The sequence below is a fragment of the Zonotrichia albicollis genome, chromosome 7 (genome assembly GCF_047830755.1).
Source record: "Zonotrichia albicollis isolate bZonAlb1 chromosome 7, bZonAlb1.hap1, whole genome shotgun sequence".
Classification (NCBI taxonomy): Eukaryota; Metazoa; Chordata; class Aves; order Passeriformes; family Passerellidae; genus Zonotrichia; species Zonotrichia albicollis.
The window spans coordinates 46,244,547-46,267,681 of NC_133825.1; the positions used below are offsets into that span (position 1 = coordinate 46,244,547).

The following is a 23,135-nucleotide window of genomic DNA, read 5'->3' on the forward strand; positions in this document are numbered from 1 at the left end:
GCAGAGCAGAGGCTGCAGAGTGAGGTGTGGGGGTTTGGCTGCCCTGACCCCAAACTCTGCCCCCTCTGAGGGTCTGTGTGGGGCAGGGCCCTGCTCCTGCAGGGCAGCACCCACAGCCAGGGCTGTTCTCAGCTCCTGGGAATCTCCTGTCCCTCTTGCTGTGGCTCCTCAGCTCCAGGGGAGGCTTTGGAACGTGGAACCCTGCGGGGTGCGCGGTTCTCACGTTGCTGGTGGTGATTCACTGCCGGCCCCTGAGAGCCTGGAGCCCCCCAGCAGCACCGAGCAGGGCCCCTTTTGTTATCCTGCCCTGCCTTTCCCGTGCTGGACATTTCAATAACTAAGCAGGCGTCTTGGTTATTCATAACTCTTAATGCCATTAATCTCACTTGCAATTTAGATTAAGCAGTGACCTTAGCAACCAAGCAGGGATCAGTGGGGAGGGGTGCAATTATTTATGTTTTATCTTGGTTTCATTTTTATTTTTATTTGAAATGCACTCTAATGTTTATTTCTTGCCAGCTTCAGTGTCCATCCTGGCTGCATCATCACAGGTCTCTCCTGTTTTCTTGGAATTAACAGATATCAATGGGCTCAGGCTTAAAACTCTGGGACATTGTGTGTTTTCATGAGGAGTGTATCAATGCAAATAAAGCACTCACACTATGTTAATCTAGATAAGTGGTGGAGCAGACAATGTGTCTATTTAAGTATTTGATCTGTAAGAACAAGTTAAGTCTGTTAAGCTTTACACCCAGCATCTCCTGGTGTTGTTTGGTGGTGGATAATTTTGTACCGCGGTGACATGGATAAGGCTGAGTTGTGCCAGGTGATGCACAGAGGCAATTGAACAAATTCCTTCTGTTTTCCTTGAAAACTGTATTGAAAAATATCCCACTGATTCAACACTCTGCAATTATTTTATTGCTCAGATTTCATTTACACTCTCCAGTTGTGAATCAGTACCCCACTCTTAGACCATTAAAAGATAAATGCTGAGCAAAAACTAATCCAAAACCTACAGCTAACAAAAAACCCCCACCAAACCAACAAACCCATTGTTTCAATCTGAAGGTCTGTCACTCTGTGTAGGAATTTCTGATTTATCTGTACTGGAATGAAATTAAGCTAAGGATAACTGGATTTTGGAAGGATGGCAATAAATGCATCTTTAAATGGCTAATTATTGACTATAATAATAACTATACCATGGCCATAAACTGCAGTACTTGTGTATTTATTAGGCACTGCTATAGCACAGATGTTCCAATTTGTGTTAACCTTTCACTGGTTTTTGCCAGTATACCAAAATGGGATACATTTGTCACGTTTCAGCTAACTTTTGTATTTGTTCTTTTATTTGTAGCACAAAGGTGCTTATAAAAGTAAGGGAGAGAAAGAAATTTGCTTTTTTTTTTTTTTCATTGCTCTCAGTATCTGATAGCAGCAAGAGGTCACAGCTTGGCCCTCCAGGAGATGGTTTGGGTCATAATCTTTCAAAATAATAAAGATTTTAATTTTAAATTATGATATGCTCACATGCAGACAGTACTGTGCTGTTGTTTTTTTTTTATTTTTTTATAGGAGGTACTGTTCCTTAGAGTTCTGGCAGCAGCATTCATATACCAGAGAAACCCCATTTTGCTTGGGATGTTTGGTTTTGCTCTGTCTTTGCATTTTCTTTCATATGGTGCTTGTTTGTGCACAGTACCTCAATAATGCATTGCAGCTAGGAGGTACAGCTTAATATTCAGCCCTCCTTCCCTAGGGAATAGATGTGTGAGGAAGGCTTTTCTTTGAGCAGGCTCTTTGATGTTCTCTGTGCGTGTGTGTGGATGTGTGGTCATGTTTATAACTTGTGTAAATGCCTGGCACGATGGACACTGAGGCCAAGAGCAAAGAGACAGAACATAAATTTCAGTATCTCAAACCTTATCAGGTCCTGCTCAGCATTGTTTTTTGATGGAAGCCAAAATTTTCAAATTGGGTGCAATTGACCAAAGTTTGAATTAATATATAAACATGAAGTGGAATAAGACCAAATATTTAGGAGTCTGTAGAGTGTTTTAAGCAACTAATCAGTGGACATCCAGTTTCAATAAAACATTAATTTAGTAGAGGCCAAAATATGGCTCTTGCTTAAATGGGTGAAAGAGGCAGAAAGAGAAAATGATTAATTTTAGAGGATGGTACTGAATACTTAAATAGGATTTTCAGCAGTGGGATCACAATAAGTTGTTACATGGCTTTTAAACCCTAGGCTGAAGTGCCTGGGGCATTTTAAAATCCTTTGAAGCTACAATGGGATTTTTTTCTTTCTGAGCTACATCTGTGTGTTTTAAAGGTTCCAGAGAAGTTCTTACCAAATGTACTCAGAGTGTCAACACGGTTCTTGTATTTTTAAAAGCCCACACTAAATTTAGTGCTAAGTTGATGCTTCTTGGCAGGCCCGAAGGGTGAGCTGGGGCCAGGCAGGAGAGGTGGAGCTCCTCTCATCTGAGGTATTTCTTACCAGTCAGGATGGGCTGCAGCTTTGTCGTGTAACAGATTTCATGGCCAAATCAGGAGTAAATCTGCATTTTGGCTTCTTGCACGTGTTGGCCAGAAACATCAGTTTAGTGTTTGTTATTGCATCCCATAGGCAACAAAGTGCCTCCAGTCCAAGGCTCAGTTACAGCACAGCTTTTTGTGAAAGACCATGGCCAGCAGGAGCTCACAGTGCTGCAGCTGAGCTGCTTGGGTGGTTATTTCTCACGGGGAAGAGAGAAATCCTGTGCTCCTCATGAGCAGGAGAAGCTCAGAGGCGCTGAGCTGTCCTCTGGTGAATCTCTGAGCTGTGCACAGGACCTGGGGTGGGATGGAGGGGAGAAGGAGGCGCTGCCTTGCCTGTGAAACCCCTCACCATAACCCTGAGCCCCCTGTAACCCAGACAGAGTGAGCACAGCCACAGCTGGGCTCCAAAGGCTGAGTGAAGCCCTTCCTCCTGTCCTGCAGGTTTGCCAAGACCTCCATTTCTATTTCAGTTTGAATGTTTGTTGCATAGAAACGTTGGAGAATGGAAAAAAAGCAAACCTGTGTTGTACAGCTCTTGAAAGGACCACACTGACTCAGAATAGGATTCAATCCCAGCCTTCTTTTATTAGGGCTTTGTTTATTCAATAAATGTACATGTGAAACTTGGAGGAGTTGACACAGGCATTTTAAGTGTATTCTTTGCACTTGTTAGGAGTATCCCTGTTTTCCTCTCTGCCAGGACAGTGTCCCTGTTTTCCTCACTGCCAGGACAAACAGTGCCTGTGTTCTCCCTCTTGGCCTCCAGGTACCTGATAGGGCTTTACTTAATTTGGTGTTTGCCTTTCTAGGGATTTTTCTTCTTTCTGTAAGAAATGAAATCCAGCAGGGAGCTATTATGATATTCAAAGACTAGGTAGAGCTACCACACACTAAAGTGGGGGACTCTGGGTACAGACATGGAATTTTAGTCTGTTGGCCAATACCATTGATTTCCCATACTGGATGGGAATCCTGGAGTTATTAACCATTTCAAATCTGCTGCCAAAGAGTATATAGGACATTTTCATACACTTTATGCACTTTCTGTGTGTTCACTGCTGCAGGGTTTGGGGGTTACTTGTGGCTCAGGCACCAGCCCTGCTCCAGAGGTTCTGGAGCTCAATCCCTGAGAGAGGCACTGCTGCTGCTTCTCTGCTGGACTTGGGATGAGTCTTGAGCAATGAGATGCTAGAAATGAGGGTTTGGCTTTTGTCAGAAACAAAACAACCCCAGAATTATAGCTTGCTCAGAAGCTTGTGGCTGAACAAAGTGCTGGCTCACAGGCTTTCCCCTATAGTTTAAAAAAAGTAAGGAAAAGAAGAATATAATTTATCTTCATACTGTTCATAAAACAGAATTAAATTTTAGGCAACCTCTGGAAATGAAAATTTCTTAATCTTCACTAAACATTCTTGTTTCCTCTTATCTCAATAACAATTTATTGCGGGTGCACCCAGAGGATCAGAATGTTATACATGTATTCAGTAGTCATTCTTCTGTCAAGCAAGAAAACCCAACTGGATTTATGCAAGCAGAGAAAAAGATCCCAAAACTGTTGAAAGCATAAGCCTAATGAGGCCTCCACTAGAGCATAAAAGCTGTGCAGTGATAGAGGCTTGGAAGTCAGCACGTTTTAATATTTTTGTTAAATTTATCTGATCCTTTTGACCCCTCCGCCCTGTGATGTATCCAGAATTGTTACATAGCTTCAAGCCATTTGTATCCCTAGAGTTTCATCCCTGACACAGGCAGCAGTGCAGCTGATTTTTATTTATTTTTTGCTCCTCTAATGATGTGAAACACATCTTGTATGTGAATCATCTGTTACTTGCCACCGACAGGGATGTGGAGAGCGATGGTGCCCACCCTTTTCAGCATCTCAGAATTCCCAGTGCCCTGGTACCTCCTCGATGGCAGAAGGACAAGCTGATTTGCAGGATTTGGAAACCTGTGGTCCTAAAGATCCTCCCCACCTTTATTAAGCATCCCTGTCCAGCAAGGGGGTCTGTGCAGGCAGGAGCAGAATGGTTAAAGCGCCCCAGTGTCGGATGGAGCTGCTCCCACTTTGGCTTGTTTACCTTGGCTGTTCATGATATTCTCGCTACGTTCCTCACGGAAGATTCCATTTTTTTCCCCGCAAGAGGGATGAGCTGGTGTGTGAAAGGAGCAGAAATCAGCCGTTCTGGTCGCTGCTGCTCCGTGCCAGGGTCCCGATGAGCGCGGCTGCTCGGGCTGGGGGGAGATGTGTGCGCGGCGCCCGGCGCACACGGGCATTTGCATTTCAAATCGGCTGAGTCAACACAATGTAATGGTCCTGCCTGCAGGTCCTTAGAGAGCCACAGTAGCTGACAATGTGTGCTTAAAGGGAGGGTCTGCTTTTCTTCGTCTTCTTTTTTTTTTTTATTTTTTATTTTTTTTAAGCCGGTTTCCATAGCCAATAGTACCGTTCCAGGCGCCTGCACCGGAGCTGTTTAGCAGATGATTACCCCGTCACGGCGGCCGCGATTTTGTTTTATTTTATAAACACCGTTCATCTGGACAGGGAAAAAAAAAACCAAAACAAGCCCCAAAACCGAACAACAACCCACCGCCAAAGCTGGCAACACTTCAGAGAGGAGAAGCTGCCGAAGTGTTCGTGCCTGTGCTGCCACTGATGCGAGCAGCTGTTCCCATCTGCAGTGCAGCACCGCAGCCTCCACAGAGCCGGAGCTGCCGGGGCTGCTCGCCGGGGGCATTCCGCAGGAAGCCGGCCTTGCTGTCGCCTAGCCCCGAGCCCAGGGCACGCTGAGGATGGGAGGCTCGCAGTCCCTGCAGCAGGCACAGACAGGTGGCCTGGTCCGGGAGCCGTCTGAGGCCATGTAAGTGCGGGTGCCGTGCGGCGCCCGGGCTGGGCGCTGCCGTGGGGGTGTTTGAGGCCTTTGTTCGGCGGGGTGTGGGAGAGCTCCGTGCCGCTGCCAGGGCACCCCGCTCCGTGTGTGCCTGCCCCTGTGCGTTCTGTCTGTCCGTGTTTCGGGTGCCTGCTCAGTCAAACACAATGAGCATGGCCAGCGAACAAAACCCCAGCCCCTTCCCCGTTTTCCCGAGCCCACCGCCACCTCGGTGTTGTCGGTTTAAAACGCCCAGCGAGGGGCTTCGTTTCACGGGGCTTTTTTCAGGGCTTCTCTCTGCACGGATGCTGTGTTTTCAGCATCAGCCTTGTCACATCCATCCCTGCCATGCTTTTAGATCCTCTGTGGAGCATAAGCAAGGTGTCCTTAGGTCTCTCCTCGCTGAAGGCCGGCTCGGAAAGATTTGCTGCGGGAGGGAGGAAAAAGGAGGCAATTTGTGCTTGTTCAGAGAGAGTTAGCACTTTTCTGGGTGGCTAAATCACATATAAAAGTGCAGAAATGTGCATGTGCATGTAGGAGTAGCAGCATCGTTTCCCATTTGTAAATAGGATTTTGTAGTTTATTGGTAGAGGATTTGGCAGTTTACTTAGCCAACAGTCTTTTCTCCTTAACCCTGCACCCCAGGCTGGTAAGAGCATGGACCTTACCATGGGTTTTAGAATGGACTGCCTTGTCTCCTTTTGTCATTACAGTTGTATAAATCACATTTATCTTAACATGTCTGACTACTGTGTTCATTACTGAATATGTATTTTGGTAAGTTTTAGGTATTTATCCATTAGGGCTAGTCTACAAACGAACCTCGTATAGGTCTCTTTAAATTTTTTTTTCATTTAATGTGTGCTTGTTAAGGTAGCTCTGATTATGGTTGAAACATCATTTGTGTGTTTGAGATAAGTGCCTCTGAGCCATTGGGGAATGATAGAGCAGTAACTGATAGTTTTGCCTCTGTAATAGGCCTTACAAGTGGGTATCTGCTCCCTATTGTCATATTCCAGGATATCAGCAGATAGCTTTGCTTGACAGTGTCTTGTTATATTTGTAAGATACAGGCCTAACAGCATTTCTGCATCCTTTGTTCTTTTGATGCGTAGCTTCAGCAATTAATATTTTTTTCCCCTATAGTTCCATCTGACATTCCTATAAAAAGCATCTATTTTAATAATATGGTGGAATAAAAGGATGCCTCATTGTCTTTAAAGGACCATAAATGACATTTATGTTGATTATTAACAGCAGTCCAAGGACTGGGCAATAAAAGACATGTTGCTAAAACAGTCTTTTTGTCTTCAATTTTCACAGCCTTTTAAGAATGCATTCTGTTGGATTAACAAGCTCAAGGTGTATATATATATATATATATATAGATGAAGGTGTATATATATATATACTTTTGAGGGACACTTGAGTAAATTATATTGTCATCTCTCTCAATGATTCCTTTTATATACAAACCTACTCATGTTTTGTATTAAGTCATTCCTGTGGGGTTTCAAGATGATCTTTTAAGGGCTGACATAATCAGCAGATGCACTTTTAGCACAGGCATCATTCAGCAACTGTTGATGTCATTGGGAAGAGTTTGTGGAAGGTATTACTAATCTTGTATTAAATACATCACCAAGAGATTTTGCTGCTTTCTTCAACTAAATACTCTTCAAAATGAGATAAGGATGGAGGTGTTTCTCCATCATGGGCCTGTTTCATGAAATAAGAACACCCTTGAAGCATGTCATGGTCATCCCTTCTGGAGTGAGGTTTTAACTTTCTACCCTTATCACTGTAACTTCTACCAGTGCTTTTTAAATGAGGTTGCATTTGGCTCGCTTTGCACACATAAGCAAATTCCTTAATGGCAGTGATGGCTCAGAGGCAGAAACATCTGGCCATGTCCCAGGCAGGCTGGGCAGCTGCCCACGCAGTTCCAGCATCCCCGAAGCCATCACTGCTGCCATCAGCATTGCCCTGAGGAGAGCTGCTCCACAAAGGGACAGCAGGGTTGGCTTTGCCTGCCCTGGGTTCATTAGAGTAGGAGGGTGTCAGTCAGGAATCATTGCTGGAGTAGAACAGCATCGAAAAAACTTCAGAGGCAAATTCCTTACATAGCTGCTGCTTTAGGAGTTCCTCCAAAGCATCCAACGTCCATCCTATGATGGACTTCTTGATGAAACACTATGGAAATAAATTGGTGTTACAATCCATGAAAAGGGGTCTAGGTTAAGATTTTATCTGTAATTAAATATGCCCTTTATGCATGCATACGCCAAATTCCCAATTTTAATGTAAATTTGTGTCAGGCAGGATAAAAGTATTTGCAATAAACTCGCTATTGCTACTGACAGCCTGGGGTGTTCTGTCGCTCATTGTGGATTGTTAGCACTCGCTGGCAGCAGACAATTGCCCTTTTATTTAAAGAAAAAAGAAAAGTCAATTTGGAATGATAAAAAAGGGAGAGCCCAAGGGAAGCCCCTGACAATAAAAGTTAACTGCAGATGAAAGTGGGGTGGCTCAGGCCTCGCTGCTGACGTGATGAGCTCTGTCGTGTGCTTTGCAAATCGCAGCAGGCACCCTGGTGGTCACAGGCTGAGCTCAATCGGGGGCACGTTTCCATCAGATAATAGGAGTGGGCTCAGCTGAAATCAGAGCCAGTGACAGTGAGATGATGCTCAGTGTGCAGGGATCTGTTGGGTGCACACACAGCTGGAGATGGCATCCTTGTGTGCTCTGTGTGACATGGCACTGCTGCCCTGCTCAGGCTGTGAGCACAAATCAGCTTGCCAGGCGCTGCCACCTTCATCTTCAGTGCTTTGATTTGTAAGAGCAGTATATTTCCCACCTTCATCTTCAGTGCTTTTATTTGTAAGAGCAGTATATTTCCCACCTTCATCTTCAGTGCTTTTATTTGTAAGAGCAGTATATTTCTATCTCCTGGCAACGTTTTTTAAGTATTAGCAAACTGGAAACGTTGCTAGGGTTTTAAATGCTGGGAGCTCTTAGGCATTTGTCATCGCTGAATCATTTGGGTTTTTTTTAAGGGGAAAGGGTTTCTTTCTCCTGAGCACGAACCACACCTTGCTTTTCTGGTTGCATTATGGTTGCTGTCCTTGCAGGATTTACGTTCAGTGCCCATTTCTTGCTCAGCCAAAGGGGGGCTGATGTGTTATTTCCTCCCATCAGGAGCTTCACGTGCTGCGTCTCTAACGTTTGCATCCCTTGCCAATCCAAGAGGAAAATGACTGAAGCCCGAGCCAGCTCCCACTGAAGTTGATAGTGAAATGCCCACTGACTTCAGTGGGAGCTGGAGCAGGCTCCAAGAAAGAAATTGAATGTCACTGATCATTGGTAGCAGGCCAGGCTGCTGGTGTCCCAGTGGGTTGTTTTTCAATATTTCTTCTGCTGCGTGGCCTTTTCTTTTGTTTGTTGGTTACAGGAGAGACTCAGAAAAATATAAACTGGACAGTCTCAGCCTTCTGCACAGGAGATGTGAGCAGTTTTCTTTGTGTAAGGGTCTGTATACACATGTATTTATAAAAGTTATGGCTCCTTATGTGTAAAAAAACAGCCTTTGCTTGTCTATCTTCCAAACCTGGAAGAATCCATTGTGCAGTTCTTAAAAGTTTGAAAGAAACCAGTCTGGTGAGATATTTGCACAGTACTATATATGCCTATATAGTATATAGGAACAGGATCCAAATAAATGTATATACATGGAAACGCAAGATATATATACATATATAAACTTTTAAAATATTGAAAAATTTGGATCTTGGGAGGAGGGGAGGCTGATGTTATTGAATTGATATTTAGTCTGAGTTAATCCCTTGACAGACAATTCTGCCTATTGTCAGCTTATTATGTAGAAACATAAATTTGTTTTCTTCTTCCTCTTACTGACAGCCTTCAGTGAGCATCCCCCGTCAGTAATTAGAGGATGCTCTATCTGCTGGGCTTGTCTGCTAAACAGGGTGAATTGCTGGAAGCCATGGGGATGTTTTACTTAAGATGTACCAGGAGTAACGAGGAGATTCTTCTGTCAGGCTTCCCTGTCTTTCATTCCAGCCTCCCTTATTTGAGCCCAAAGGGTCTCATCTCTGAAGTCAATGACAGCGCTCCCTTTGATATGAGAGGTGGTTACATCAACCACTTCTTCTGTCACTGGAAGTAGGCAGGTCACGTTTAGCCTTGAAAATAAAATGAAAAGAGCCCAGCCCTGTGTTAACAAGGCACAGCACACGTCTGGCAAACCCATGTGTGCTCTAAAGCTCTCCATACGGAGTGGGGTGCCCTATGCCACCTGTAATGGAGCTGCTGTCATCTATTATGGATTATGACATGCAGGCAAATTGGAAAATAAAACCTGATGTGAGGTGGTAAAAACATGAATGAAAAGGCATTTCCTCCACATGCATTGTGGCTGTCATTTACCAGCAGAGCTGCTTCCCTGGCTGCGTTTACTTTTTTGCTTTTTGCTTGCCTTGACCAACAGTCAGAGGAACTGATTGTTAGATTTAAATCAAAGATGCTCTTCAGCACTCTGTTTCAAGAGGGAATAGTCTGGGTGCTTTGAATGTTTCTCTAACATGATTACAGCACACAGAAAAGCAGTTGTGTCTCTTACAAGCACATTTCCTTTGTTTTAAGACCATGCACCTATCATTTTTATATTTGCTTATGTCTTATGGACACAGTATCCTTATCCACCTCTGATGCTTTGTAAGGATTTAGCTGTGTACTAAGCTTCTTATGTAGTCCAGGTAAACAGGCTTTTGAGTGGCAAGAGACAGAGTTGTAATTACAGCTAGAAATTCAATGCAGTTTGCATTCTCTTGGAGAAAGTGGGTGGGTTTGCTGTAAGAAGCAAACAAGCAAATGTATTTTTACTTTGGAAAAAGCAAAGAAAGGAAAAGTGTCATTTCTCTTCAGATCCTTAAATGCTCTTAAGCAACCATCTGAATTTAGTAGCAGGCTGTGGATATCATGTTTTGTATTCCCATTAGAAGCAGCTTAATGGGGAAAAAATTGAATTAGTTTCCTATTTCCGCTACAGTCTTAAATTTTTTTGTAAGCCAGGTTTTGGCCTGAGAGCCTTCATTGATGGTGACACTAGATAAGATAGTGAGATCCTTCCCTGGCTCTGGAAACCAAATTGGAGTTTGCACGTGGTTGAAGCAACTGTGGATATGTCTGAGAGATCTCAGGACAACTGTAGAGCTCTGTTTCTTGTTTGTTGCTGCCCTGCAGTATTGTTTGCTACAGCTCCTCTCCCTCTGCTGCAGGGAGTGACTCAGGGGATGAATGGATGCTTGGGAAACCTCTGAGAGGAAGAACTGGGGCTGTTGGTTCTGTTGGGGCAAATATGTAAACTTTGAGACAATCTGTGTCTTTCCATTTTAAGCTTATTTGATTTTGATTAATCGCAATCCTCAGAGTTATGTCCAAATTTACACGGTACGGTTTTCCTAAACAAAAGCAGCTTTTTGGTAGGGCTTAATGTAAACCAGGTTGTATCTGACACAGGGTACAATTACAATCACATAAGCTCCTGCTCCTTTAGAGCTTTGATTTCCTTCAGCATAAAAACCTGCATTTATTGCTCTCGTTAATAACAGCCCATTGCTCTCCTTAGAAATGAGTCCAGCATTGTGCTGGGAAAAGGGTTTGGTGCTAAAGGAGAGGAAAGATGAGCAAGGAATTCAGATTTTTTTTGTGTAAGTTCCCACGTGCAGGACCAAAGTGGGAGCTTGGGAAGGGAAGGTTCAGGCTGCTCCTCACCTGGCTGGGGAAATCAAGGATTTGCTGTTTCCATCACTCTGTGGTGCTGAGTTGGTGCTTCCTGAGGGAAGGGAAGGGAAGGGAAGGGAAGGGAAGGGAAGGGAAGGGAAGGGAAGGGAAGGGAAGGGAAGGGAAGGGAAGGGAAGGGAAGGGAAGGGAAGGGAAGGGAAGGGAAGGGAAGGGAAGGGAAGGGAAGGGAAGGGAAGGGAAGGGAAGGGAAGGGAAGGGAAGGGAAGGGAAGGGAAGGGAAGGGAAGGGTTCCCTGAGAGTTGCAGCAGCACCATGTGCCCATGGGAGAGGTGAATGAAGGCAGTGGGAAACCCTCCAGAGCTGGAGCAGCAGCTGGATCTCACCCACCCGAGGCAGGAGATGGAATGAGTACAGCCCAAGCAGAGATTTTGTTGTTGCTGTTATTAAGAGGTCAAGATAGATATTTTTTGTTCTTTTTTCCTACTGCTTGCTGGCCACATGTCTGTGCATGCAGCTGCTTTAGGTGTTGAAATAGAGGGGTAAGGGTTAGAGAGGGTCTTGCAAAGTCCTGTAGGGAGGCTGTGCAGGGGCCCAAAAGGCAGAATATGGGGCAGGTTGGAGGCAGAGGGTCTCTCCTCCTCTGTTTCCTCCTCAGTGAAGGTTCTCCCCGCCTCTCTTCTCCACCCCCGTGTAGTCCTTGTCTCCTTTCTGGAAGGAAGGGCCGTGCAGGAGCACAGCCCGTCCCACATCCCGGGGCTCTCAGCATCTCCGTGCTTGCAGGACTGGCCAGTCCCCAGGAATGGTGTCACACATCCCCCCGCGCTGTTCTGTCCCCTGCTCCTGCTTTGGAGCTGCGTGGCAGAGCTGAGAGGAGGCTCTGCAAAGCCACAGTGTTGCATTTAAAAGGTGGCTGCAGTAAACAAAGCAATTCCCAACCTGTGGCTCTGCTCCTGATGAATTATTGATCCCTTTCCCATTGGTGATGCTGTGTAGCAGGAGCACAGGATGATTCTTCATGGGGGCACAGTTCACACGATGATGATTCCTGGATTAAAATTTTAGACCTTGGGACTAAAAGAAGAGGAAAGATACCTGCCAGGGGTATTAAATATTTCAACATCAACCACTGATTCAAACCCCAACCCCTAACCCATTAGGGTGAGCAAAATGCATCACTGAGTGGGATTATTGTGTATTAACTGGTTATATTTGTTTTAAGCATTTCCCACCTTTGCTATTGGGGCAGTCTGCATCTTTCTTAAAAGATTTCTGTGGTTGAATATTCAGCAGCCTCTGGTGATTTAGGGACACATTAGGATATTTGCAGTTGTGATGTCTGAAGAAGAGTGCCTTTAATTAAATTGCTTTTTCCTGTTGTACCTCAGAGAATAAAGCATCTGCCTGAGAAGAGCATAGGGATTTAAAAAACAATTTCAATTCTGAGTCCTGTTTTTGTGGCGAAGATATTTTCATTATTCAGGCTGAAGCCAGTAAAAGAGAAAGCAGGCTGGCCAGAAAGGATGGAGGATTGTTTTATTATTCATTTATATCAGTGGTGTTGAAAAACATACCCTGCCAGATCTCAGGAAAAGCAATAAAAAGGAAAAATGTAACATGATTTAAAGCAATATGGGGAACTTCTTGCTAATCAGTTAGAAAAATGATTTAAGTAGATTGAAGTGCTGCTGTAAGTGTGCCATGTTATATCCCGCAGTCTTTTTTCCTTCAGATGTGGTTTCCCACAGCTTGAGACATTTCTCTAGCATTGCTGTGTGAAAGCAGGAAATGGCTTTTGTTGGGGGAGTGGGAATTTGGCTTCTGCACAAAATGTGCTCAAATTTGCTGAATAAACAAGGAGAAAAAGCAGGAAAAAATAATTCCTTCTTCCCATTTCAGTTATGGTAGGAAGACTGCTTATAAGACAATAGGCTAAAACCCAAAATTCAACATTATTTTTAAGATGATTATGTCCTTTTAGTTCTCCTCCACTGCAGTTCTAATCCTGTTCTCTAAATATAGCCATCCTGTGAGGAAAAACGAGCCTTTTTATAGCAAGTGATTAATGTTTAAGGTATTCATAGTTTTCTTTTTGCAATCTATTATAGCAGACACATTTCCAAACCCATCTCTGTGGCTTGGATAACACACAAGGTCTTACTTTCTGTCGCTGAAGTCCCACATAATGATCTGAAAGGGGAAGCCACAGCATTTTATTTCTGTTATCTCACCTGTGTTTAAAGAGAAAATGCAGATTCTCGTCTCTGAGCTCAGACACTGAGTTATCCCAGCACTTCAGCTTGGAGCCCCCATTGCTGGAAGAGCTGAGAAGTGACTCAGTGCCATCAGAGCAGCAGTGTGTGACCATGTTCACCCATTCACAGCAAATCCATCCTGCTGTCCATCACTGACACCTCAGCTGAGGTGCCCTGGGGCAGCTTCAGAAGGTTTGACACCCCTTGGGCTGAGGGTGAGGGGAGGCACAGAACTGCTCAGGGCAGGGGATGGCTCCGGCTGCAGGGTCACCCTTCTCCTTGTGCCCCAAAATTCAGCCTTGCATCTCTCACCCTCCTCCTTGTGTCCCAAAATTCAACGTTGTGCCTCACCTGGCTGCAGGGTCACCCTTCTCCTTGTGACCCAAAATTCACCCTTGCACCTCTCATCCTCCTCCTTGTGACCCGAAATTCAAACTGGTGCCTCTTACCTGGCTGCAGATCACCCTCCTCCTCGTGACCCAAAATTCAACGTTGTGCCTCACCTGGCTGCAGGGTCACCCTCCTCCTTGTGTCCCAAAATTCAGCCTTGCATCTCTCACCCTCCTCCTTGTGCCCCAAAATTCAAACTTGCATCTCTCACCTGGCTGCAGGGTCACCCTTCTCCTTGTGCCCCAAAATTCAGCCTTGCATCTCTCACCCTCCTCCTTGTGTCCCAAAATTCAGCCTTGCATCTCTCACCTGGCTGCAGGATCACCCTCCTCCTTGTGCCCCAAAATTCAGCTTTATGCCTCTCACCACACATCCTTGTGGGCTGGCAAGGGCCACCTTTTTTGTGATAGTGGTTATTTTTCTGGGGAGCTGTGTTTTCTGTAGGAATGTTTAAGCTGAAATAATATTAAAATCTTCCTCTGGAGAGGAGTTGCTGCCCTGCTTTCTGCACACATCCCTGTCAATATGAGCTCTTGTGCAATTGTGGTTTCGGTGGAATGGGATTTATTTGACATTTTAAGTGAGAATTGGATTCTCATTTTAAGTGAGAATTGCAAAGGATGCTTCTCTCTGCTCCATAGCTCAGGCCATAAAATGAACACGTGATGTTGTCCTGCTCTTGGGTTGAGCAGAATGCCTGTGCTGAGGAAGGAGCTGCAGATGATTTTGTGGAATACTACTCTGAATGCAAAACATGATTTCTGTTTAAACCTTTCAGCTTTGATTGTGTTCTTTTACAAAAACATTTTTTTTAAATGGCCTTCACTCTGTCTGTCCTCCAGTATTGTTTTTAATTAGTGTTTTAATGCATCAGAAAGACAACAGGATAAAGAATGAAGATACCAAGGAAATTAACCTCATTCCAGTTCATAGATTTCTTCTATAAAATTATTTGAAATTGCTGTGATAAAAGGAGCTGGAGTTGTACTTTTCATTGAGCCATATCCAGTTTTAAAGTAAAAATAAAAGAGATCTGGTAACTCAGCTGTGGTGACTGTTATAAAATGAAAATGAAAAATTTAACATGATTTAAAGCAATATGGGGAGCTTCTTGCTATAAAGTAGGACTTAAATATAGGATCTACGTAAAGTAGGACTGGAATTATTTCCCAGCATTATTGTTTAAGCTGAAATAATCCTGTAATGAAATTGTGGCTTTGTTTTGATGGTCAGACTTGGCAAGGCAGGAAGGAACCTGCAGAATGTGGCAGGAGTGTTGCAGGTGAGTAGCCCAAAGCGTGATTGCCTTTTCCGTGCACACATTTTATATATGATATATAGGATATATATTCTCTATGTGTGCCCCACACACCAGCCAGCAGACTGAAGGATTCCCCTGTAAGGTGATGCACTTTTCAGTGCAGACTCAGCACTAGAAATTTGAATTTCCACTGACTTCTGGTCAGAGATCTGGGGCATTTTGCACCTCAGAGACCAGTACCCTGTGGTTTTCCTGTGTTCACCTTGCAGATACCAAACATCATTTTATTACATTCTCAAGGCTTTATTCTCATCCTGTGTGTGCACATCAGTAATAATGCTCCTCTGGAATGATGTGTCATGCCTTTTTGAGCTGAAGGAAAGCTTGGTGATCTGTTTCCTTCCCAACATCATTCTCTCCTGTGGTTGGTCTCCTCCCAGTATGGGTTTGTTGTGAATTTATTCAATCCTAGCATGGGTGATCTTGTCACTTTTCCCTAGAGGAGTGTGACAGAGGCTCATTAATAGTTAGTGGCCAGAAATGTGTCCCTGAAGGAGCTGTCTTGTAAGTGGACTGTGGTGACACCAAGTGACTTGTTGGTACCTCCCCCAGCTCCTGATGTAATTTAAGCATCAGATCCAGCACTGAGAGCATTCCCAGGGGGCAGAGGCAGCAGGACAGATGGCTTTCCATGATCCCTGAGGTGTCACCCATCTTGCAGCTCCAGCAGGCTGGGCTGAGGTTACAGGCTGTGCTCTGCTCTGGGCTAAAGGCTCTCACAGAATCAGAGGGGTTGGAGTTGGAGGGGACCTCTGGAGATCATCTGCTCCAACCCCCAGAGGGGCCCTGGATTCTTTTGAGACACCCTGTAATTCCAAAGGTATGTTTTATTAGAGAAAGGGAAAATAGTTTGTGAGGTTTATGCCTCTAGAGCATTATTAAAATTTTGTGAGGTTTATGCCACTCATCACATATATTTGCATTGTTTTCTAAAAGAATGTGTTCAGCAGATCTGTGGGTGCTGGGTTTGGTAGGTAGACTAATTCCTATTTGGTAGACACCAAATTTTAATACCAAAAATAACCAGATAACTCCACCATTCTATCTCTGTTTTCTGTGGGTTGCTGTACAAATTTAATATCAAAATTTAAAATCAGTAGGGATATTTCATATTCAAAGCATGTAATAGCTAACATGATGTAAAAGGAAGCTAATTATTGGGGAATGTCATGTTAGCTGGAAGTCACAGGGTAGGCAAATATTATGTAAAAATCACAGCATAGAAAGTTGGCACATCTCTGATATTATCCTAACCTGGTGCTGGGATTAAGAAAATGACCTTTTGCTGTAGCTGTAGAACATTCTTGGTCCTCTTGAGCAGGCCCTTGGGTCAGCTAATGGCTGCTGACCTGAAGTGGGAACTTGATCTCCAGGAAAGGAATTACCATTTGGGCTCTCCTGATGTTCTTGAATTATGATGCAGAGCTGTGTTTGTGAGAGTCTGAAGGAAAAAAAGAGTAAAGACTGTATATGTGTCTGTATTAGATTTGTGTTACCAAACCACAAGTGATGCCACAAGATGAATTATGAGAGATTGTCAGTTATTTAATTTTATATAAACAAAAGGGAAAAGCCCTCAAATGTAAAATGTCATGAGCAGTCATTTTCCCCCTCTGGACTCTGCATACATTTACTACAAGAAGCTGTCCTTGCTGTTTAGAGGTCCCAGCCTGGGTGGGTAAGGCAGATTTGAACTGAACTCCCCAAGAGCACTGAACTTGATGAATTTCAAAGGTCCCTTCCAACCCAAACTTGTTTTATGATTCTGTGTATGTGCAGCAGTTCAGAGGCAGAGCTGAGAGCAGGATTGATCTTCATCTGGAGAGATGTCTTGCTGGAACATCCTGCCTCAGTGTTCTTTTTGTGTTGTGGCTTACTTGGGTTTGGGGGATTTTTAGGAGAAGATAATTTTAACCACTGAAAATGACACCTGGAAATCTGAAAGGGTTTTATCAGATTTTTACAGTGAATGAGCTTTGACTGAAATGAATGCATCTCTCTGAGTGCCTTGTCTCTCTGGCTTTAGAAACTCTGGAGTTGGAGTTACTGAGTGTCTTTGCAGATCTGTCAGCCTGTGTGGGCCTTGCCACTGCAGTGAAGGTGCCTGCTTAAGTAACACACAGCCAGATTGACCTCAGAAGGATGCAGCCACTCCTGTTATCTTGGATCTGGGCTCATCAGTAAACCACACCTGAATTATTCATGCTGGCTTTATGAGGATCATCTCTGGAAATGATCGATGGAGGTCTGCAGAACTCATTCCTCCTTTTTATTTCCAGCTCGTCTCCCAGTGGGAGATACCCAGAATGAAAGCCAAAATTAATCTTCAATACTAAATTGAACAATCTAAAAAGTTGGTTGGGTTTTTTTTCTCCTTTTCTCTCTGATTGAGTTTCCTCTCATGGTGCATGATAAATTGTTCAGTAAATACTCATGTGAAATTTATACCTTAAATTTATGATATAACAGCTGCAAATGCTTTGCAGGGCCAGGCCTGATGGAATCTGTTTCCTTTAGCTCTTGCCACAGATGGTGCTTTTGCATTAGCGCTGCAGTGTTTGCTCACCTGGGTCCCTCATGCCATGGCCTTGGACTCTGTTTGCCCCAGGTCCCTGCCAGTACCTGGTGCAGGAGCTGAGATGATCCCCTGGTGCCACATTCCTTGTTTGAGTCCTGAGGCTCAGGGACAGGTCTGCAGAGAGCTTTAATGTGGGTTTACATTTCCTGGAGGGATGGATGTACTTGGACAGGCATTTTCCCCTTGAGCTGCAGCTCTAGCCAGTTGTAAAGAACATGGGGATCTAAAGATGAGATGGGAAAAAAAGACAAAATACCCATTTCTGTCTCCTCTCCCTCAGGGGGTCCAGCTGTACCTCAGGAAAAGACTGCAGGAGTTATTACCAGTTAAAACTGGTCAGGGAGGAATTGCTCATCTTCAGAGTTTCTCTGTACACCTCCAAATGTCACTCACACTACAATGAGAGGGCAATCTGCAAATATCCACATAAACCTTTGCAGTCCTTGCTTTCATTGCATCACTCTCTGAGCACTCTTGGGTGGCAGTGAAGCACAGTTTGGTTTTGTTGTTGTGTGTGTGTTGTAAGATTGCCTGGTTTATTTCCTCCCAATGTGTCCTATTTCTAAATATACCATGAGAATGAAATTGTCATGTCAATAAAATACAGAGAAAAAACAATTGGTGAACAGAGTTTTTTGAGTAACAGGGAGAAGGTTGAGTTTATGAAGTGCTGGCAGGGCTTCAGTGATATTGCTGACAGGTAGGAGAGACCTCAATTAGTCCAGGACACGTTCTGCTAATTAGGGAGATGAACCATACATTTTCCTAAGTGCAAAGTTTAGAAGAAAATGTACAGATTGAAATAGAGTCTGTTCACCTTTGTTTTTGTGGAGCAGATCCCCCTGAAGCCAGTCTTGTTGTTAGCTGTGATTCCACAACCCTGGCTGATGGAGAGCAGCTCCTTCAGCTCCATCTCCCTCTCCTCACTCCCAGCACAGGCAGCACTTGTCAGTAATGCAGCTCCAACTCCTGGCTTCAAAAATTCATAATATCACCCCCCATTTCCTCTCCAGATTGTTCATATTGCACATCAATAGATCAGCACTCCATAAAGTAGTCGGGCTTGTTTGTTTGTCTTGTTTTCTGAAGCAGGCTATACACTAAATAGAAATTCTATATAGATTTAGCATTAAATAAAGTAACCCCACAAAAGCCCATGGAGCTCCCTTGGCACATCCCACTTCCAGTTTTGCTCCCTTGAGCATCTCCATAGGAGGTGATGCTGCTGAGCTCAGTCCTCATGTCAAAGTCCTGCTTTTAATTTAACTTTAAGTTCTCTTTCCCTGCTGTGGAATGAGAGCAGGGAGCAGGGTGGCACTGGCTGTGCTGCTGCAGTGTCAATATTGGAGGAACCCAAGGCAGATGGCAGCATTCCCACCACAGCCCAAGGCCACAGCTCTGTTGAAAGCCACTTTTTAATGAATTGAGTTTTCTGGTGGCAACTGGGGTGACCTCATTTATTTCAGGGGCTGTGTCTGCCTGGCAAGGGCAGGCAGGGAGGAGAGGCAGGGGAATGAAGAAATCTCATTCTTGATTTCCAGCTACACTGACAAAAAGGCAAATTTTCCTTCTGAAATCAGGGAGGATTTAAATTGTAAGAACCTGTGGTTTATAAAAAAGGTAATGTAACTTATGAGGCTGGCTTTCCACATGGCCAGAGGTGAGGAAGTGAGGTCAACCCTCTTTCTGCCTTCAGTATTTCCTCCAGAGATTTATGTAACGGGCTGGGCAAGAGCTGAGACTTCCCAGGTGAGAGTGGGGGTGCTCAGGCTCCACAAGTTGATGTGGAGTTGCCAGATTTGGTTGGTCTAGTCTGATTCTTGGATTTCCCTGTTCTCCCCTGCTGTGGGACCCCATCTGTATGTGCTAGATTTACTGTTTACTGGTGTTTTTCAAGAAGAGACATGAAAGAAACAGACTGAAAGAATGTTTTGTGACGTCTATGATCTGTATTTTTTCACCTGTTATGTACATAATCTAAAGGATACAGATGGAAAGAGTTGTATGACATGTTCTGAAGGTAAGCTCCCACTAACTTTCCAGGCTCCTTCCTGTAGTTCCCACTTCATCACTGCCCCACAGACAAGTCCTGCAGGCTCACACTCAGCTGCATCCTTGGCTGAAGCTTCAGAATAATATTCTGGATGATTAAAGACTCTTCCTTTGCTGAGAACCTGCCCACAGCTGGACCTGTGGTGGCTGCTCCTTGTGCAGCTTTGAGTTGGTGCCGACTCTCAGGATATATCACAATTTGGCAATCTTGCTTTGCACCAAGAACTGTACAGCAGCAGCATTATTTCTTTTTGTTCCATGTATTCCCTGAGTTTCTCAGAGAAAAGGCATTGTGAATTGAACTGGCTGAAATACATCATTTCCTTTTCACAGAAAATCCTGTTGTTCTGGGAAAATCTTTTCTTACCATTTGAACGTAGGACTGTGGTCTTAAAAAATACCTCGTGTAAGACAGATCATCTGTATTTTCCCTAAGGAAAACTGAACACAAGGTTTAATATTTCCAGGATGCATGTTGACTTTGGAGCACAGTACTGGAATGTGCTTCCAGGCTTTATGCCCTTGCCCAGATCCCAGGCCATGATAAAGAAGGTTTTTCTGATATTAAGCTTCCCTTCATGTTTCTTTGTTAAATAGAATTTTCTTTGTGAGCACAACTGCTTCTCATAACAAGGATTTGAGTTATGGTTAAGACAGTTCTTACTTGATTGTACTAGCTGAAAATCAGGAGTGTTGCATCAGAATCTTTTGGGAATTATTAAATATTAGCAAAACAAAGCCATTTTCTGGAGCTCAGGCACCTCAACTGTTTGTCCACGGACTCAAGAGGTTTTCCAGAGTGGAAACTCAAGCAGTGAGCAAAAAAAGAGCAAGTATTTCTATTTACTTCAGATGGTTTTGCCCAATTCATCCAAGGAAGAGACCAAGTAAACAAAGGGACCTCCTTTAAAAGGTAGATAAACAGGCATCAGTTCTGTCCATAATTTAAGTAAGGAGGATGCAGAACTACTCCCTCAAGGCAGTTTAACAAATCCTCCTTTGAGTAGGATATGAAAATAGAGGTTTTTCCATTCCAGTTTCTGTATATGTTATAAATGCTGTACAGACAGTTTGGGGAAAAGGAGTCTAAACATTATTGTTTGAGTGTTACAGAGCTAGACTTGGAGTTCAAATTGTAAAGGGTGAAACATTAATTAAATGCAGCACAATGAAAAACTACGTGAAAGCCTGAGAGATATGAATGACTTCTCGTTTTGTTGGTTTAGATGATAACTTCCTGGGTTTATTTTTATGGCACTGGGAAAATATCACACGACTCTGTTTCTCTTTGATTCTTCAACTTTAAAGTTTCCTAAACCAGCTCCATGGAGGGAGGAGAAAACTTATTTGTTGTTGTTGTTGAATACCTATTGTGAAGCTTTATTTATAGAAGCCCTTTGTTTGCAGCTGTTCTTTAAGCTTGAAATATGTAGAACATAAAACATGGTGCATCTTTGGGGTGATATGATTTGAAATAATGCAGTGTGCCTGTTCCAGTTTGACTCTTCTGTGGCCTGAGGAATCAGGATGGTTGAAGAAGTGGCACAAAGGGATTTTGAGGAGCAGATATAATGGAAAGCCAGACACAGTGGTTTTGAGCTGTGTAAATTTGGGGAGGAAATAAAGATATCTCCAAACACCTGAAGTTATAACTAGTAGAGCTCTTTTTGCTTCAGGGGTGGTGAGCCAGGATTTGGTAGGTGCAGGGTCATGATGTGCATCCTGATGGGATGAGAGCTCTCTCTGGGATTCTGCAGAGAAGAGAGAGAGGGAAAATTGGGACCACTGTGCTCCTTGAGGTAACACTGGGGTCTCTTCTTCCCCAACTCTCCTAAGGCTTTATACTGTGATAGAATTAGGCAAATGAATGTAAATCCTGTATTTGTACTTCTGACATGGAGCTGCTTAAAATAATCATGGGTCTAGGAAACCAAACAGAGTCTGGCAGCTCAGAGTTACCTTCTAACTTAAGCAAAATGAGGAGTCCTTGATTTGGGCTGGCTTGTGGAGTATTTCTGGGGGATGAAATGGCTTCTCATTTTTTGGCAACATAGAACCACTGGGAAGAGGCAAATCTGGCCTGTCCTTCAGCAAACTGCTGTGTTCAATTTACTTCATTACAGACCAACAGTCCAAAACTGCCTCTGACTAACAGAAATGCTTATTGAATGTATACTGAGCATATGTTCAGTGCATATTGAACATGACACCATTGTTGCTGCATTCCTTGCTCCCAAACAAAGGATGAAATGTTTATCATTTGGGCTCAGTTCAAGAAGTATGATCTGTAGTTTCCAGACCTAGAAGGACAGTTTCTTATGGCTGTACACCTCTAAGAGCAAGTGGTTTGTCCTTGAATTGTTTAGCTTTTCAATTAATGTTTATGTTACTGATCATTTTGTAGAGTTGATCCCTTTCAAGCTTGTGTTTCACTTGAATGACTCCCTTTTGGGTGCTGCTGATACATTCCTGGGCCAGCACCAACCCATGGTGTTTTTGTGTCCCTGTGAGCACATGGTGCCATGGTGCCACAAAAGGATTATTGGTAATGCCAGGATTCCATGCATTTTACAGGCTGTCTTCCCTTGTGTCAAAAGGTCTGTTTGAAAAGGGCTCTGGTAAAATTCTGCTGAAAACAGAATGTGGTATTTCCATGGGAGGAGGATGCACAGGAGTTGGCTGCACCTCAGATACCTTCATGTCTCTCACCCTTGAGGGCACACCAAGAAATTTGGTGTTGTTTTAGATGTTTGGGGTTTTTTTATGAAGCTAGGAAATTCTCTTCATAATAGTCTTTTTATTTGTATTTTTTAGTTAATTTAGGTGTGCTTGTGGAAAGGAGTAGCACAGGGGTGCGCACAGAGAGGGCTGAGCCTCCCTCACACAGCAAAGCAGGATTTCCAGGATGGATTCATTTCCAAGTGTGTGTTCACTTCTGTAACACAAATGCCATCAATCCTTGTCTGGGGAGAAAACCACAGCCATGACATCCTGCTCTGGAAGCCATCCTGGAATGTCAGCTCTCCTTTGGGAAGCACAGGGGTAGCCTGAGAGCTGAGGTCTGTGCCACCAGCTCAGCAATCCCAGTGCTGCCAAGCCTGACCTGCAAACATGGGCCCTCCCTGTGCTCACCACTCTCTGCTTTGATTTTCCCCAGGAGCTCCGACTCTGAAGAAGCATTTGAGACCCCGGAGTCCACTACACCTGTCAAGGCACCACCTTCACCTCCACAGCCTCCCCCTGAAGCAGCAGCAGCAGCAGCAGAAGTTGTTGCAGACGTAGCAGAGCAAGAAATAAAACCTCAGCTGCCCGTGGAAGATACAGGTATTGAGTGGGACACGTTATGGGGGAGGTGAACATGC

General features: G+C 44.0%; 1 protein-coding gene across 14 annotated transcripts in view; it reads left to right on the top strand.

The window, feature by feature from the left end:
- TACC2 (transforming acidic coiled-coil containing protein 2) overlaps window positions 1-23,135 on the top strand; it is a 127,625-nt gene that overhangs the window by 65,141 nt on the left and 39,349 nt on the right. For all 14 annotated transcript variants that reach the window (XM_074545330.1, XM_074545337.1, XM_074545334.1 and 11 more), the window contains one exon: window positions 22,931-23,097. In XM_074545330.1, the coding sequence (XP_074401431.1) occupies window positions 22,931-23,097 (167 nt within the window). The remainder of the gene's footprint in view (window positions 1-22,930; window positions 23,098-23,135) is intronic.